The following is a 17969-nucleotide window of genomic DNA, read 5'->3' on the forward strand; positions in this document are numbered from 1 at the left end:
AAAAAAAACAAGGGACCAAATTGATACGTGATGTAAACTTGAAGGACTAAAAGTTTCATTATTCCCATGAAATTATAATAAGTTTATTCTACCAATTGTTTTTTTATATTTCATTTTGATATTGATCATACCACTATAATTCCTTTCGCATTCATTCAATTGCCTTTTGGCCAAAAAAAAAAAATCATCCCATGGCCGATTGGCCCGTGCTGATAATTTTTTTAATAAAAAAATATATTCTCAGTCATGCCACGCGTGCCCGGCAAAGTATTTTATGCGCGTGCGCGCACACAACATACATATATTAATTGATTAATAAAATCACACCATTAAATTTCTGCTGGTGAAAGAAAATGGCAATAAGCTTTCCAGTTCATTTCTCTACACTTGAAGACATGAGGATAACGGTGCCGTGGATTCTGGCTTTGTATGTATTGGTTTCTTCCATCATGAAAGTTATCGCTCAGCCCAGATTGTTGCAGATGGTGGTAATAATGAAGGTAAGAACTTCAGATAACTTTTATATTTAATTTTGATAAATAGTTTAGTATATGAAGGTTAAATTTCAGACAAAAAGGCATGTGAAAGTTAAATTAGATATACGAAGCTTCTCATATATATGGCTACAGTGGGGACTTGGGATTTTAAGAGAGAAACAATCAAGGTTTCAGATATTTTTTTTAAAATGAGATTAAAATAATGATTTAAAAAAGTATATTAATAGAATTGTGAGATTATAATTGAGATTTATGTTGCATCTATCTACGGTCCCATTTATTTAAAAAATTCTATTAAATATAATTGTGAGATTATAATCACTTATTTTTTTGAAAAAAAATATATTTTTGGGGGTTATTATAATACTTTTTTAAATTTTACAAATAATCAGAAGAATAAAAAAAGATAGGATATGTGAACGTATGATAAAATTTAAAAAATAAAATAATAAATTATTTTTATAAAACAAAAATAAAGAAGATATCATAAAATTAAAAATAACTAATTCACAATTGCTTTTTTATTATTGGACAACAAAATAAAATAATATATATTTTTTTTTATAAAATTTAAAACTATTTAAAAATCTGATGGTGGAAAGAACTATCTAAAAATCAATTATTTTTTAATTTTAAACAAAGGGGCCCTAAATCAATACTTGCAAATCATTTTTTTTGAAAACTTTTATCAGGAATTTAGTTATTATTAATCTATTTTTTTGTGACTTAATTGCCATTCTTCCTATATATTAATTATAATTGATATATCATCATATAAAAATATATTATTCAATATATATCTATGTTTATTACATACATACATATAACATTTTTATGCATATTTTATGTTATGCATGTTTACTCTTCCAATATTCCAACTATATTTATAATGTACATTAAAAAAAAAATGCACACATACATATATAATGCTTGTTGGTAGTATGGGTTAGCCACCAATGATATCCACACATAAGTATATCAAGATTCAAACTTACATCCTTATAGGGTGTTAGTCTTATTCATATACCATCTACACCATTTTTTTTTAAATATGACTTTTCTGATATCCAGTGTTATTGACTAAACATCAATCATTGTTAGGCGTATAATTTTGATGGCAACTTTGCATTTTCACGAACTCAAATCCGATTCCTCATTCTTAATTAGTAGCCATAAACCAGCCTCTTCTGCTGATTAAAATCAATCTCTTTATTGGTCACCTAAATTAGAGGTGTTCATGCTTGTTTCCATCCTGTTGGCCTAGCTCCAGCCTAATTATTTTGGGACGGATCTATCTAGGCTTGTAAGAAAACTGGACAATACTTTGCAAAATGGGACAAAAAAAAGCTTTGGGAGAGGATATGAAACCACCTTCAGGACGTCTTGTCCTATCCCATCCCAAATATAATATACATATTATTATTATTTTTCTTTTATTAATATGTAATAATTATTTATTTAGTGTATATATTTTTTAATTAAGTACAAATATTTTTTATTAATAATGTAATATCTTTAAATATCTCACCTAAAGAAAAATAACAAATGACTTGATGTTGTGTTTGGCTAGTTTATTTAAGTTGTGTAACACAGATTTTATTTTCGTTGCAATTATAGCCTGGAGATTATTTGTAGCTATATACTTGACTTTACAGTGTGATCATTCGATTCCTTTACTTTAAATTGTAGTTGTTGTAACTCTATGATTAAATTTTTGTATTTTTGGTTTTGAACTTGGCAATTTATATGTAATTTAATTAATAAATGTTGTTATTCAGGTCTTCCTTACACATTTTGTCTTCTTTATTGAGACAAGCCGGCCTTGTTCTAATCCCGAATGAGACTGGAATATTTTTGGAATGGGACAGGACATGAGATAAAAATTTAGTTTCATTAATTTTGGGGATGCACGGGAAGATTGGGTTGTCCTGGTCTCGATCCCATTCCCATGAACATACACACCTAACCTAAATCAATCTTCATCAACTGTTGATATGCAGGTTTCATAAGCATAGACTGTGGAGCAAGCAAAGATTACTTGGATGAATTAACTGGGATTTAGTACCATACAGATGAAGGCTTTATAGGAAGCGGAACCAATCATGAAATACCACCCAGCTCTAAGATCAATAATCTTCCATACATGGAAAGACAACTAAACACGCTGAGAAGGTTTCCAGAAGGACAAAGAAACTGTTACACTTTGAGACCAAACCAAGAGGAGGAGGAGGGAATATAATAATAATAATAATAATAATAATAATAATAATAAGCACAAGTATTTGATTAGAGCTTCATTTGCATATCCAAATTATGACAACAAAAACCAATTCCCAAAGTTCGATCTCTACTTAGGGGTCAATTATTGGATGACGATTCAGCCTGGACATAACTTATTTCAGAAATCATTTTGAAATAATAATCCAACAAGTTACCAATGGCATTGTACAAGTGTGTCTGGTACACATAGGACGAGGCACACCTTTCATCAACACTTTGGAATTAAGGCCATTGGACAACTCTCTCTATTTCTCTCCATTTCCCTTGTCCCTTTCCATGAGGAAGGATTGTGGCATTTTTTCTGAGACCAGCTATGTCAGGTGCTCTTTCTAAACTAGTCTGGAAATTGATTTTGAGGTAATATATACCAATTATTGGGGCACATTTTCTGATGATTTATACGTATTTTGACGTAAATATAGACAATTTTCATGTATTTTGTATGCTATTGGTAAAACTAGTCATATTATTTATCATGATCTGAAAATAAGGTGATTTGTTAGGGTAATGCAACTTTTTGTTTTAAAATTTGTCTCAATTATTGATTTGGTCTCTCAAGTTTAATTTTTAATCAATTTAATCCCTTAAGTTTACTTTGATTGTTGATTTGATCCTTTCTATTTAAAAACGAGGTGCCACTGTTAAAATTTACTAACATGAATAGTAGAATGTTGATGGCACCCATGATTAATGAAAAGAAGTGTAAACATTTAGTTAGGAAAAAACCAAAATGAAATATTAAAAAACAAGAAAACAAAACTCAATGTAATAAGAGACCATATCTTGATAAAAATTAAATAAATTTGAGGGTTAATTTATTTTTATTTACCTACATGCTAAGTTATCTATATACTTTACATATTAAATTATTCTGAAATCAATTTATATTTTAAAACTTAAAGAATTCATATGATAATTTAAGAAAACAGAAGGGACTAAATTAATAAAAATTAAACCTAAGAGATCAAATCGATAATTGAGGCAAAGTTGAGGGACTGAAAGTTTATCTTTAAATTTTATTACATACATTAATGTTAGGATGTTCAAATATGAGTAGGCTTAGTTAATGTCAAAGTCACATATTGGCCAAAATTATGCTTAATAATATATATATATATATATATATATAATAAAGTGAAAGAACCAACAGGAGTTGGTCTAGCGGAAAGAGCTAGTGCCTTACAACATGATGAACCAAATTTTGAATTCTCACTGAGAAAGGTGCTCACATTTAGTTCCCAATTATATTTTCTAAGAGAGGTTTATGTAAACCCTTGAGCTTTCAGGCTTTGCTCTTTTCCTTTGTTCCAATGTTTTGCCTAAGTTGTGCTGTTTATTCTCTGCTGTTTTGTGTCCTTGTTTATATAAGAAGGGGTTTATTTAATTCTGAGGAGCTATTGCATTCAACCATGTGTGCCAAAATAGCTTTTAGGGACAACGTCCTTAGGCATGATTTGAATCATTTTTTTTACCGGATTTTCCAGCATGTACATCATAGTTATTTTAATTTGAGTTTCTCTTGTTTTTCGTGATGCCTTTGTTTTTTTTAATGCAGGTACAATGATGATGTGTATGACCGCATATGGCACAGATTTAGACCCCCTCACTGGGATTCCTTGAATACAAGTGCAAAAGTAAAAGTAGAAAACTCCATTTATGAATTGCCATCAGAAATGTTACTCACAGCATGTCAACTTGAGAAAAATTTCAATGTCTTAAATGTAAATTGGAGTTTCAATGAACAATATTATGTGTTCCTTCATTTCACTGAAATTCAGAAGCTTCCTTCTGGCCAAAAGAGGATTATCAATGTCACATTTGATTATGATGAAAATTCTCTCTCTCAAGAACTTACTCTTGAATACTTGAAACCCATCACCTTAAGTTCCAAGGTAACTAGAAAAATTAGCATCACATTCAGAGCAACAGTTGATTCTGATGCTTCTCCTATCCTCAATGCCTATGAGATTTACAGAGTCTTCGAAGAATGACATTCCCCTACAAACACTCAAGATGGTGTTTCTATAATTTTCACCTTTTCCTGTAGGAAAAATGAAATTTATATAAGGAATTTTCATTTTACTATCTCCCTTACATGGAATTAAAATTTTTTATTGAATTTTTTCAGGGTTAATCTTTCACATTTTCAAGTCATTTTTCCTTTCTTTGTTTTTATTGTCACGTTGTTTGATTTTCCATCATTCATATAAAACAACACACAATATATATATATATATATATACACTAAAAAAAAAACAGCTCAACTGAGTAGTTCTGTTTAATTATTATTGGAAATATGCAGTTAATGCCATCATGGAGAGCAAGACTACTTATGGGGTCTCCAAAATAAGTTGGCAAGGGGACCCATGTGTGCCATCTTATTTTGCATGGGATGGTGTGAATTGCGGCTCTAACAACAATACAAGAATTGTCTCATTGTAAGTAGCACTACACCATTACTCTTTTGTATATTGTTATATTTGAAGCATTTAAGAAGCATATATTGCATGTACAAATAGTTGAAGAGAGCAGGACATTATAAACCCAAATGTAAGATAAATGAACCATATATGTAGTGCGAGGATTTTATATTCCAAACAGCTTGTCACAATCTTGCCTTGATTTGTTAATACATCTCAACCTACAAGCTACACACACACACACACACACATTCACTTTTGTTATTTCTCTCCTTTAATTTATTACAATTATGGTGGCAAAATTGTGAACTACAAATTGCAGGACCTTAAGCTCAAGTGAACTCAGAGGTCAAATAGCTAAATCATTCACAGGTTTAGAAAAATTGGAGTCACTGTAAGTTGTTATAGATGACAGGCTCTAAACATTCAAATACTATTATATTAAGCTTATTGTTAGATGTTATGAACAATATCAATTAAATTCATTTATATATTCATAGGGATTTGTCAAACAATGAATTGATTGGGGAACTACCAGAATTTCTTGCAACTCTTCCAAATTTGAAATTCATGTATGACCCTAATATATATCACACTGAGTGTTTCATGCTTGGATTGTCATGTACCTCAAAATTCCATTAATTTACTTTTCACCATCTTGCAGTAATGCGACAGGAAACAAGCTCACTGGTTCAATTCCCAAGGCATTCAGAGAAAATGCTAATTGGCAGCTCAGGTTTGATTTACTTGCCTCTTCAATAACACAAGATCAAATTCAAATTCTAGTTTATTCTCGTTTGAGGCCAAATTGGATAAAATTTGGGTCCTGATCGCTTTTCATTCAGTCTTTGATAATTTGGACAGGGAAGAAGGAAAGAACAAGATGCATAAAATTTTCTCATAAATTATCTATACTCCTAAAAGTTTATGGAGCCCTATACACATATGCCTTCTAAGATAAAAAAAAAAAACTTATACTCCTTCTATTTAGTATTATAAGGCATTCTTTCCTAAGTATTATTTTAAAACATATTAATATTTTGAGTCTTTCAAAGTGAAATTAAAATGTTTTTTCTTTCAAAAATGACCTTAATTAGGGATGATATCAATAAGGTCTTGTAATTAAGACAACCTATTAAATAATTAAGGTTAAACATGAAAATAATGCATAATTTTACATGTATTAACTAAATTATTGGGAGGCGTAAATTAGTTAAAACTAGTGTGCTATAATAATGAACAGAGGAAGTCCTAGTTAGCATTACGAATAGATCACTAATCAACCATGCTGAGTCACTAAGTATATATAAAGGTGAGTGAGCATTTACACATGGATGGCATGTTATTTTGAAATTCATTGGCTCTAAGCATGTTTCCTCTTCTATTTTACCAGTGCGGCCAACAATCCAGGCCTCTGTGAGATAGATTCATGCAACAAAAAACACAAGTTTGCAATTCCACTTGTTACATCAATTGGAGTTTTGGCCCTAATCGCCATTCTTTGTTTGATGATTTGGATACTACTCAAAAAGAAAAGCCAAGGTATCTAGTTTTGGCGCTAATTCCTCTCAATCTTGGCGCACGTATATTGGTTGAGAGCAGAGACGATGTGATTGGCAATTCTAGCCTTTTCCCAATTTGCAACTTATTTTTCAGAAAATTTTGTTGTGGACTTAACTATTATTAATTCAAAGTTTTGGGACTTAAAATGTCATTCTCCCTATTTAAAAATGTCATTCTCCCTACTTTTTTTTTTTTACTTCTTTTAATTCTAAAAACATTTAATATAATGATGCAGATTTGTCTACCAAATCCATGAAGATGGAAATCTAAAACCAAATAATCGAGAATTTTCTCACTCACAAATTCTTCATATCACCAAGAATTTTGAAACTCTTATTGGAGAAGGAGGATTTGGGAAGGTTTATCTTGGCACCTTAGAAGATGATTCTCAAGTTGCAGTAAAATTACTTTTTGCATAATCAAAGCAAGGATACAAGGAATTTTAATCGGAGGTTAGACATAAAAGTCACACCATTTAAAATTTTCCAACATGAGCAAATTAGGTGCAAGATCTTCTTACCAGTTATAATGGAGCTAATAGGTCTTGTCTTGCAAGCTCTACTCTTGACAGTTATTCACCATAGAAACTTGGTTTCACTTGTTGGGTATTGCCATGAAAATAACATCATGGCATTGATTTATGAATTTGTGGATAACGGTGACCTTGGCCAACTATTATCAGGTTTGTCATATCATGTTCTTAAAACTTTAATTTGTAGTATCACTACTGGTGTAGTTGTCTTGTGGTTTTCAAGTCATAATTAAGTGCAACTATATATATGGTTAGTAAGATCTCATTTATTGATCATAAAGGCAAGATACTAAATTTTAATTTGACTTATTACTACCCATAGTTCTCAAATTATCTCAACTCGTCACTCTCTTCTCTCCGCTACCCACGTTAATTAGTTCAAACTCCCTTCTCTCTTCTCCTAATTGTAACTCTATAAGTGTGACAAAATAAAATATTGTGCTTAGGATTTGTGTTAGTTTAGACAAATTTAAACACATGTATTTCCTCATTTACACTTTGGATCAAATAAAATTTCACAGTTGTTAGGATCAAATAAATTTTTGCAAACATATATATGTCTTTGTTTTAGTTTGGAGATTTTTGCACAGTTGTTAGGATTTTGCACCATAGTATAGTACATGATGGATAATTTTGCTCCTAATCCATTTTCATGTGGCAAACGCATGGGTAGAATTGACGAGTTTTGCACCATTTTTTAGGAGATGATAGGTAAAATTGCATCATACTTGAGTTAAGAATACCAGCAGCTCCGCGCAAGATACTTTGTAGATATTTTACACCTTAACTCTTATATTAAAACATCTTGCTAATAAAGAATTGTATGTTTTGTAGATAAAAACTCAAATGTTTTGAAGTGGAATAAGAGACTTCAAGTTGCAATTGATACAGAAAAAGGTAACAAAACTACTATAATATTTATCTCTATCTCCGTATTAAAAGGCATTATATACTTCCCTTTTTCTTATATAATAATCTGATTGGTGTTGTAGGATTGGAATATCTTCATATTGGCTGTAGAACTCCTACAATCCATAGAGACTTGAAGCCATCCAACATTTTATTAAATAAATTCATGGTGGTTAAGATTGCTGATTTTGGACTATCTAGAGTATTTATGAATGAAGGAGATACACATCTCTCAACTCAAGTAGCTAGCACTCTTGGTTATATTGACCCTGCGTAGGTGCTTTTTTTTCATATCAATAAAAAGAATCCAAGAATGTTTGCTCAATAACTACAAAAGACAACATAATAGTTATTTCATTTAATTTATTAGTGACATTTCAAAACCAATCTATTATATGTTTAACTTAGTTAATTGTTATCTTTTGCAGATTTTAAAGATCTGGACATCTAAATAAGAAAAATGATGTGTATAGTTTTGGAATGATTATTCTTCAGCTAATAACCAATCGTCCTCCAATAAAGAGAGAACATGAGAATATTAATTTTATTTTTGATTGGGTTCAACCTAAAATTGAATGTGGGGATATTGAAGTCATTGTTGATCCACGGTTAACTGGAGAATGCCATGTTAATTCAACTTGGAAAGCTGTTGAAGTGGCAATGTCATGTGTGTTACAAACACCAAACCAAAGGCCAGATATAAGTTACATATTGCAAGAACTTCAAGAATGTTTAGCCTTGGAGACGATCATATGACGATAGAAAACAATATGCCAAGAAGTCCATGTGATTAAGTCTCTGTGAACAGTGAATTAATCACTATTCTTTCTGCTAGGTAGTCTGGATAAACTACAAGTTTGATTGGGTTCAACCTAATATTTAGCTTTCGAACTACATGAATTTTTAGCTTTATTGAAGATCTAAACAAGACTACAAGCTTCACGTTCTGCTAAACAAGACTATAAAGCTCCATGCTTGCATGTTTCAAGGATCATTATATATTGTGTTCAATTTCTTGATGTATTATTGTTCTTTCTCTATTAATTGTTTATCACTTTTCAGCTAACTCATTGAAGTTTGACTTAGCCAATTGATAACTCTTATTGAGAGAATATAATTATATGTTGAGGTTGTAGGAAAATCCAATGGAAAAATATGACTCGAGTTGTGCTTAAGGACATTATTTTTAAAAGTTATCTTGCCACACACAGTTTAAGGTGATTGCTCCCCAAAATTAAAAGAACTCTTCTTATAGAAAGGAAGGTCACATTACAGTGAAAATTACATAATAACCTAAGAGTGCACTAGGAGGGGAGGGGAGTGCCTGAAAGCTCAGGATGGCATGTTTAACTATGCAGTCTACATTGCCTTTTAATTTATAAGTAGAAAACTCAAGAACATTAATTAGAAAATTAAAATACCAGTTAATAACACCTTAACACCATTAATTAGAAAACAGGGAAACAATGAGAAATAAATATATTTAAATAGTGATTAATATTATTAATCAATTCACAATTCCTTTTGAAATACCATAATATATTATAAAATGTCCCATTGAAGTTCCCAAAAACACAATTAAATATTTCAAGATTTATTAACAGTTTTTCATTTTGTCATTCTCAGTTGTCAATAGGTCTTGTGGTACTTAATTGTGCTATGAATGACTGAAATTATCTTATTATTATATATTACTACTTTAAACTAGATTATAACGTTAAGCAAAGAAACCAATAATACAATATTACAAAATTGCAAAGGTTATTATAAAGAAAGAAACTTTTATATCTTCCAAAATTAATTAATTAAAATTGGTGTAAGTAGTTAATTGGGACTTTAAATTAATCTTATCTCTTGCCTATGAAATAAATCTCGCTGGGAGCGATATACTTTCTATATATCCTCACACTCAAGGAAATTAGCTAGTTTTTATTTTTGATGGATAATATTCTTAATGTGCGATATATCCACACATCATTCATGCATGGTTGACTTCGTCCAAGAAAACGACAAAGCCCTTTGTGGTTCTTAGAAAGTCACCACGAGTACTGGTGACATCAAATGCAATTTTGATATATTTTTTCAGAACAATTCAGTAATTGTACATTTTTTTGAAATTAGAATAGTGGGCGCTAATGGCTTGAGATTATAAGAAGAATTGAATCCTTGAACTCCTGCTTATAAGGAAACTTAAATCCCACTCATATCTTCTCGTGACTAAATTCACTTGCACATTATGTGTCTACCTATATAAATAATAAAGAGGGTGATTTTTTTTAATGAAAAAGAAATTAATATCCACATAGGAATTACAGCAAATTCATGTTTCAAGGAAAATTCCTATCGCCATCCAGTATCTCTCTATGTCAACATGGTGGATGTAGAGGATGATATATTTTAGTTTCAAATTGAAGTAAAAAAATATGGGAGATTGAGAAATAAATCTTATCGTAATACACAAATGATAAAGAATGATGTGAAATAGGGTAATTACTTTGAAATTTGTAGAGATTTATTTGTCATAATTTTTTTTGGTGAAATTATGATTCTGACGTTCTACAAAATAACAAAACGCGTAATTGTTAAAACATAAACTGAAGTTATTAATAATGAAGGTAAAATTATTATATAGGAAGTGTAGTTATCAGAGCTGCATCTATTGTTAGGCAAATGAGGCGATTGCTTTAAGCCTAAATTTTTTTTCTTATACTCTATAGAATTCTGGTCTTTATTTTTATTGCTAAGTGTTACTATTAATTACATCTTTTCATTAAGAATTCATTATCTTGTATTTCATTGCATCTATCATTCTCATTTTTCAATATCAATTAGCCATTCAAAGAGTTAACATTAACATATTGCCATAATATACAGAATGGGCAGGGACTAATTTGTTAGCATCTAACAATTCTCATTTCTCCCTTCCTTTCAATCGGATTGCTGGTATCATCATTTTCTTTTTGAAAGTAAATATTACTCTACTGCTCAAACTTGTCGCATTGTTACTCATTTGCTAAATAATTTCTGCTTATAATTGGATTTTTTTTTTGGCTTGCTATCTAATTGAAATTAAAACAAAATACACTAATCACAAATTTAAGGCGGCAGCCACTTCAGTTGTATTTGTTATACTTTTACTGTTTATATCACTTTTTATCTGAAATTATGAATTTTTTTCAAATTTTTTATAGCATTATATTTAGAATGGTAAAAATGTCAAATAAAAAATTTGAATACACTAGGCCTCTCAAAATAATTTCGTCTTAGGCTTTAGAACTTCACACGGCCTGGTTGTTAACGACTTTACCTTTGTTATCAATGATTTCGGAGCATAAAATGACAATTGACTACATAAAAAAATTAATATAAAATAAGGACTTTTAAGACGTACATATGAAAATTGAAATATCGCAAATTTGGAAAATATAGGTCGTCGTTTTATATTGATTTTATTATATGGTTTTTAACCATACCATTCTCCCTTTTGAGAAAATCTTTGGCTTCGTTTATCAGCTTATTTTCTGAAAATGGAAACGCAGTATCATTGTTTGAGCTTTGATAAACTGCTTTAAAGTCATTATTTTGATATCATAAGATTTATATCCTTTAAAGTTGAGAATTCATGAATTTTATAAAGTTTATTTTTTTAGAGATAGAAGATTTTTATATTTTACAAAAAATAATAAAATGAATGAAAATAGTACGAGAAAAGACTTTACATAATTTTATGGACATCAATTTTAGAGGATTTTAATCCAATATCATAATGTCCTATATATTGTCAAAATTGTGAATGTTATATATCATTTAATTGCTATATATTATCGACTAAATAGTACCCTCTTAAACTTGAGTTTTTTTATTAATAGATAGCCACTCTCAAACCTTGAGTTCCCTAAACTTTAAGTCATGCATGAATAAACCCTTTGTCATGTTAGTTGAGTGAAATATAGCCAATAAATTAACCGCAAGGATCATTATTTGCACAAATTAAATGTTTATTATGGGGTTTATTGTAAAGTTTTAAATAACATGGAGGTTAATGATCTTTATATAAGGCGCTTGGAGGGAAATTTTTTTATCAATTTTATGAGGCACCGTGTAAAATATTTGTTACACTTTTTCTATACTGTCCTTATTTAATATTGGTTTATATACTCATGCTTTTAAGAATGTGTTTAATAGGGGATAAAATTGAAATTTTTTAATTTTAAAACAAAAGTTACGATTTTTAAATATATTCTTGGTTCCAATTAAAATATTAGGAAGTGACTTATCATAAAAGCTATTCCAAAATTAATACACGGTACAGTAAATTATTTATTTAATTTTTTAGATAATTATTAAATAATCTAATTGCAGTTTGACTTAGCCAATTGATAACTCTTATTGAAAGAATTATATGTTGAAGTTGTAGGGAAATTGGTTGGAAAAATATAATTCAAGTCTTTTATGAGGATGCAATTTTTAAGAGATATTCCATGATACACGACTTAATGCGGTAGCTCTCAAAGATTAAACCCTTCATGCAAAAAGCAATGTCACAGAACAATGGAAATCACATAATAAGGGGAGGAGATGAGGGTGCAAAGTTTAGGATGTTCTGCTTAACTATGCAGTTTACACCGCCTTTTATAGGCAAAAAACTTATAAACATTAGACAATTAAAACACCAATTAATGGCATCTTACTACCATTAAAAGGGTTTTGAGAAATAATGAGAAATAAATAGATTTAAATATAGTAGTGATTAATATTATTAATTAATTAACAATTCCTTTTGAAATACCATAAGATATTAAAAATATTCAATAGAGGCTCCCAAAAACACAACTAAAACACCACAAGATCCATTGACAGTTTGCCATTTTCTATTCTCAATTGTCAATGGTTCTTGTGATATTTATTTGTATTGTGAAGGATTGGAGTGGAATTTTCCTATTATAATATATTACTCCTTTAAACTAGATTTAGCTTTAAGCAATGGGGAACCAATAACACAATATTACAAATGTTAGTACAAAGAAAAAAACTGTTATATCTTCCAAAATTAATCAACTAAAATTAGCATAAGTGGTTAATTGGGACTTTAAATTAAGGGAAAATTTTAGTCTAAACCCCTTAACCAAATATAATAAAAAGCGAGCCCTTTAAAGTCTGAAATTTCAGTACTGCACACCAAGATAGTAAAATGAATTTAAAATGTTGAGGAAAATAACAAAATTAACCCTATTTTAATTTTTTTTTAAAAAAAACCTCTTCAGCCTTCTATTCCATCCCGTTGGCGAACAAAAAGATATGCTTGCTCCAAACACAGTCAAAAACCGCCATCATTGAGATCACACCTTTCTCTCTCATCGTTTTGAGGCTTTCCGTCACGTTTCTCCGGAGCCTTTCATTTGGTTCTAAACTTCTAATGCAATTGTCCACCGTAATTAAAATTAACTAATTATATTTATGTGTGTAACAACAATCAAACAAAAAGGAATTAAAGCAGCTCATCAAGTGTCTTCATTAAATGTGTGTATTTTTTTTTGGGGGGGGTTAGAAAATATGTTGAGGAGCCAAAGTCCGTGATCTCTTCTAATGCTGTATTTTCCCATTGAAGATCGTTTTCAACTCTGAAAATTTTCCCTAGAACCAAACACCTTTTCTTCTCTATTTTCTTCTTCTTCTTCCTCTCCTTCCTTATATTCTCTCTCCCCTTCTCCACCTACCCTCTTCACTCCGAAATCTACCACCTCGAAGCCGTCGCACTCCTTGCCCCGACCCGATTTGAGGCCCGGCATGTATGGAAGGAGTCCCACGAAGACGCAATCTACCTCCTCCGAATCAAAGCCCTATTCTCCATCCCCTGCTTCCTCCTCTCCTTCGACATCACTGACTCACCATAGCCCCCCAATAGAATCTTAACAGAATCAAAGTCCAATTGGCGAGTGATGATCCTTGCTGAAGTGATTGAAGGGCAAAATCCAAAAGCTATGATGCGAGACGAAAAAACCCAAATGAAAGGACACTGAAAAAAAAAAAATGAAATAACTCCCACCAAATTTAGAAACCATTGCTCTCTCTTGAACCTGATTGTAAATTGAAATATAAGAAGATTTTAATTAACCGATTAATTTAAGTTTGAAATCCGTTGATGAAACCATCGACTTTCACATCCATTGTTTGTAAAATTCTTTAATACTGAAAACTTCTTTTTAAATGGGATTCCCATTTTTTACCATTAAATAAAGAAATAAATATTATCCAAAATAAGATTAAATTAGAATTATAGAGTATATGAACGTATGGGATATTAATTATTTGAAAAACATTGCAAAAAAAGAGAGCAAAAAATGTCATTTTATAAAATTATAGGTCGTTTGATTAGCCAACAATGCATTTGCAATGATGGACCACATTGAGGCTAATTTGGCCTCCATAACAATCAATGTTCTACACATAAACAATGAGGGATAATTTGCTTTGAATTTCAAAATTTAGGATACAAGATTCTACTAGCGCAATAATTTAAGACTTGTGGTGCTCATTAACTAATGACACATTAGCAAAGGACTACCACATCAGTGTTTAATTGGGCCTCACAAAGTTAATGTTAACGGCATTAAGTATAAGTTAATAGTGGGGGTAACTTGCTCCGGATTTTGAAGTTTATGATCTATTTTACACATCATAAGAATTCAAAGTCCAGGATGCTTTTGCTTGATACTTTTAGGTCCAGAATATGCTCATTAATATATTTTAAATTACACTCAAATTTCAAGAGATTTGATTGTAATTTTTGAATTTTGTTAATTTTAAGACAAAATTTATGAGTTTTAAGTATATTCTTAGTTCCGCTGAAAATGTTTGAAAGTGACTTCCATTATAAGAGCTATTCAGAAGCGAGTACATGATATTGTAAATATATTTATTTAAAATTTATCAAAACTTCAGGCAAAATAAAACAGCCTTTCACTGATTGAAAAAAAAAAAACAGCCTTTCAAAAAATTTACGGGGACGAATATGAACTTGGTTAATCAAACTATTTTCATTAAAAATAATATTTCACACGAATTAAAACATTAGTAATTAAAATATTTCTTAAATAATTAAAGAGTGATATTCTATACCCAAAAAATACTAAATATTTGCCACTTTCTTCAGTGATGTAACATCCCATATTTTGGACTTAGAAGTTTAAGAATATGCCTGAATTCAATAAGCTACTAAGTTCAAGTAATCAGTAGTCCCAAAGGTGCACTAAAACTCTCTATAGGACAAAAGCTTAATATTTTTAGAGACTTTAAGAAGTGTCAATAATTTAAGACTGAATAAGTCAAAATTGATAAGAATCCATGATAGGCTGAAAGGAATAAATAAGGCCTAGAGAGATAACAGAGGTGTATCTAAGATCATTACAGAATTATTAGTATAGTTGCCAGATTAAAATGGAGCAATTAATAAAAGAGAATGTATTAATATTCACCAAAAAAAAAATAAAGAGAATGTATTAAGTATATCAGTTGGTCCAATTAAAATCTTGTTTTATATCTAGCACTCGGCAAGGTTTAAAATGAGCCAAGAATCAGATCAAAAGAGATTTTTTTTTTCAGAATTAGTTATGAATTTTTAAAGTTAAAGAACATAATTAGTTTTAAAAACAGAGCAGTTTTGGAAAACAAATAAACTGTACTAGTTGAAATAAGTAAAGGTTAAAAATATATGCTGTGACGTAAAAAACTTTTAGGTTGTCCTCATATAAATTCTTTAGATTTAGTTGTGATTTTTTAAAGTTCAAAAAAAATTCAAAACTTATTACATGATCAGTAACTCCATAATTAATTTATATTGCTTCCTATTGTATAATAAAAATGTTAAAAGTGGGTATGTAAACCGATCAATGAGACAAGAGTACCAGCAAAGATTAAGGAATCTTTCTTTATAGTCAAAAGACAAAAAAGAAATCTACTTCAGGGTGATGTAACCGAACTATTTTATATGCAAAAATAAATCAACCTTAAATATTTGACCAGCTTCCGTGACATCTGATGTTAAAACTTACATTATTTATAACATACCTGAATTATTTTGTCGAAGTCATTTTGGTAGGTCTTTGCTTTACAATTATTTATTAAAATTACATTTGTCAAATTCACTTTTAAAACAACTCGCACTTACGTTTTCCAAACTAACTTTTTCATGACTTTTAATACATACCAAAATCAATTATAAATTCAATACCATGTTTTTCTTAAAAAAATCTAAACACCTCTTATTATGTCAAAATCAATTATGAACCAAAAAAATATGATTTGTAAACTAATTTATATGATTTTTTGATAAATTTTTAAAAATGTATCATTAATTGAAAAATTGAATTGGAAAGTAGGTAATAGTAACTTATGAGATAATCATGGTTTTCAATTCATAATTGATTTTGGCATATATGAGAGTTTTAAGAAAAATATGGTTTTGAGTTCATGATTGATTTTGACATGTATAAACATGTAATACGGGTGTTTGGGTACATTTTCACAAAACCATGATTTTTCTTTATTTTTAACTCTACTTTTCAATTTTGCTTTTCAATTCTACTTTTCAATTTCAATTAAAATGAATCTTATTAATTAATTTTATAAATCAATTATACACCACATAACGTAATGAATTATATTCCAAATCAATCATATTAATCCAAACACATCCTAATTTTCATAATTAATTACACCTAACTGAAATCCAAACACACCCTAATTTTTGTAGATAGGCTTTCATAAAAAAAGGGTTTTCTACCCAAATGCCAATTTAGCGGAAGTTAGTTTGCTGGTATTCTTACCGGGTACAAGTTCATATCTTTTTTCTTGTGTGCATCTATAGAAGACTTTATAAACTAATTTCATATTATTTATTTAAAATTAATGACACTAGAATACTATGTTCAGGCTTACTTATATAAAAAATAAATGATAGTTAGAATTTACCCATAATTTGTTTTTAATAAATAGGCATGAAAATGAAGATTAATTTTGATAGCAAGAATATGACTTACATCTCATAGGGACGTGAGACCTAATTGATGAGTGATGGGTAAATATTTTTTAAATCTAGAGATACAAATAACTCATAATTTTTTGTATAAAAAATATTAATAGTACTAGAATATTATTATATTTGCCACTTGCTGAGGTGATCAATGCATGTGATCGATCAAGGAATCTTTCTAATGTCTAAAAAAAAGAAGAGTAAATTAGCCTTCAGGGTGATGTAATCAAACTATTGTTATACGTGAAAATACTACGACTTTAAATATTTAATATCAGCTTCCTTGTCGTCTGATGTTGTAACTTTTATATGTTCGGATTATTTTCTCAAAGTCCATTTCATGGTTGATCCTTATCGGGTATAATAACTTCAGATCTTTGTACTTGTTGTGCATCTAGAAGAGCATTAATGCCTTATTATTAGAGACAATGATAATAAAAATCTCAAAAAAGGGCATTTACGATATTTAAGAAGTCCTGACAGAATAATTTTTTGAAAAATAAGTGGTTAATATTGATTCAAACAGTAACAAATATAAATTTTAATTGTAAAATGAGAGTTGCATTTAAAATTTGTATATCTTTTTTATGATTGAAACTTATGAATTTTCAATAGTTTGAATCAATATTTGCAAGTGCTTTTTTTAAAAATTTATTAGGGACATAACTATTATTAATTATCTTTTTGAGACTTAACTATCATTCTCTTTTATAATTATCATTATTTTTCCTTTTATT

The 17969-nt window shown here is 29.6% G+C and overlaps 1 protein-coding gene across 1 annotated transcript in view; it reads left to right on the plus strand.

Moving 5' to 3' along the window:
- The window catches only part of LOC129317288 (uncharacterized), a 10070-nt gene extending 5302 nt beyond the window's left edge, over window positions 1–4768 (plus strand). The window contains exons 9-11 of the mRNA XM_054961645.1: window positions 394–500; window positions 2570–2669; window positions 4333–4768. Coding sequence (XP_054817620.1) covers window positions 394–500; window positions 2570–2669; window positions 4333–4768 — 643 coding nt within the window. The remainder of the gene's footprint in view (window positions 1–393; window positions 501–2569; window positions 2670–4332) is intronic.
- The last annotated feature ends 13201 nt before the right edge of the window (window positions 4769–17969 follow it).

Source organism: Prosopis cineraria, unplaced genomic scaffold (genome assembly GCF_029017545.1).
Source record: "Prosopis cineraria cultivar Desert tree isolate PC_DT_omini unplaced genomic scaffold, ASM2901754v1 PC8, whole genome shotgun sequence".
Lineage (NCBI taxonomy): Eukaryota > Viridiplantae > Streptophyta > Magnoliopsida > Fabales > Fabaceae > Prosopis > Prosopis cineraria.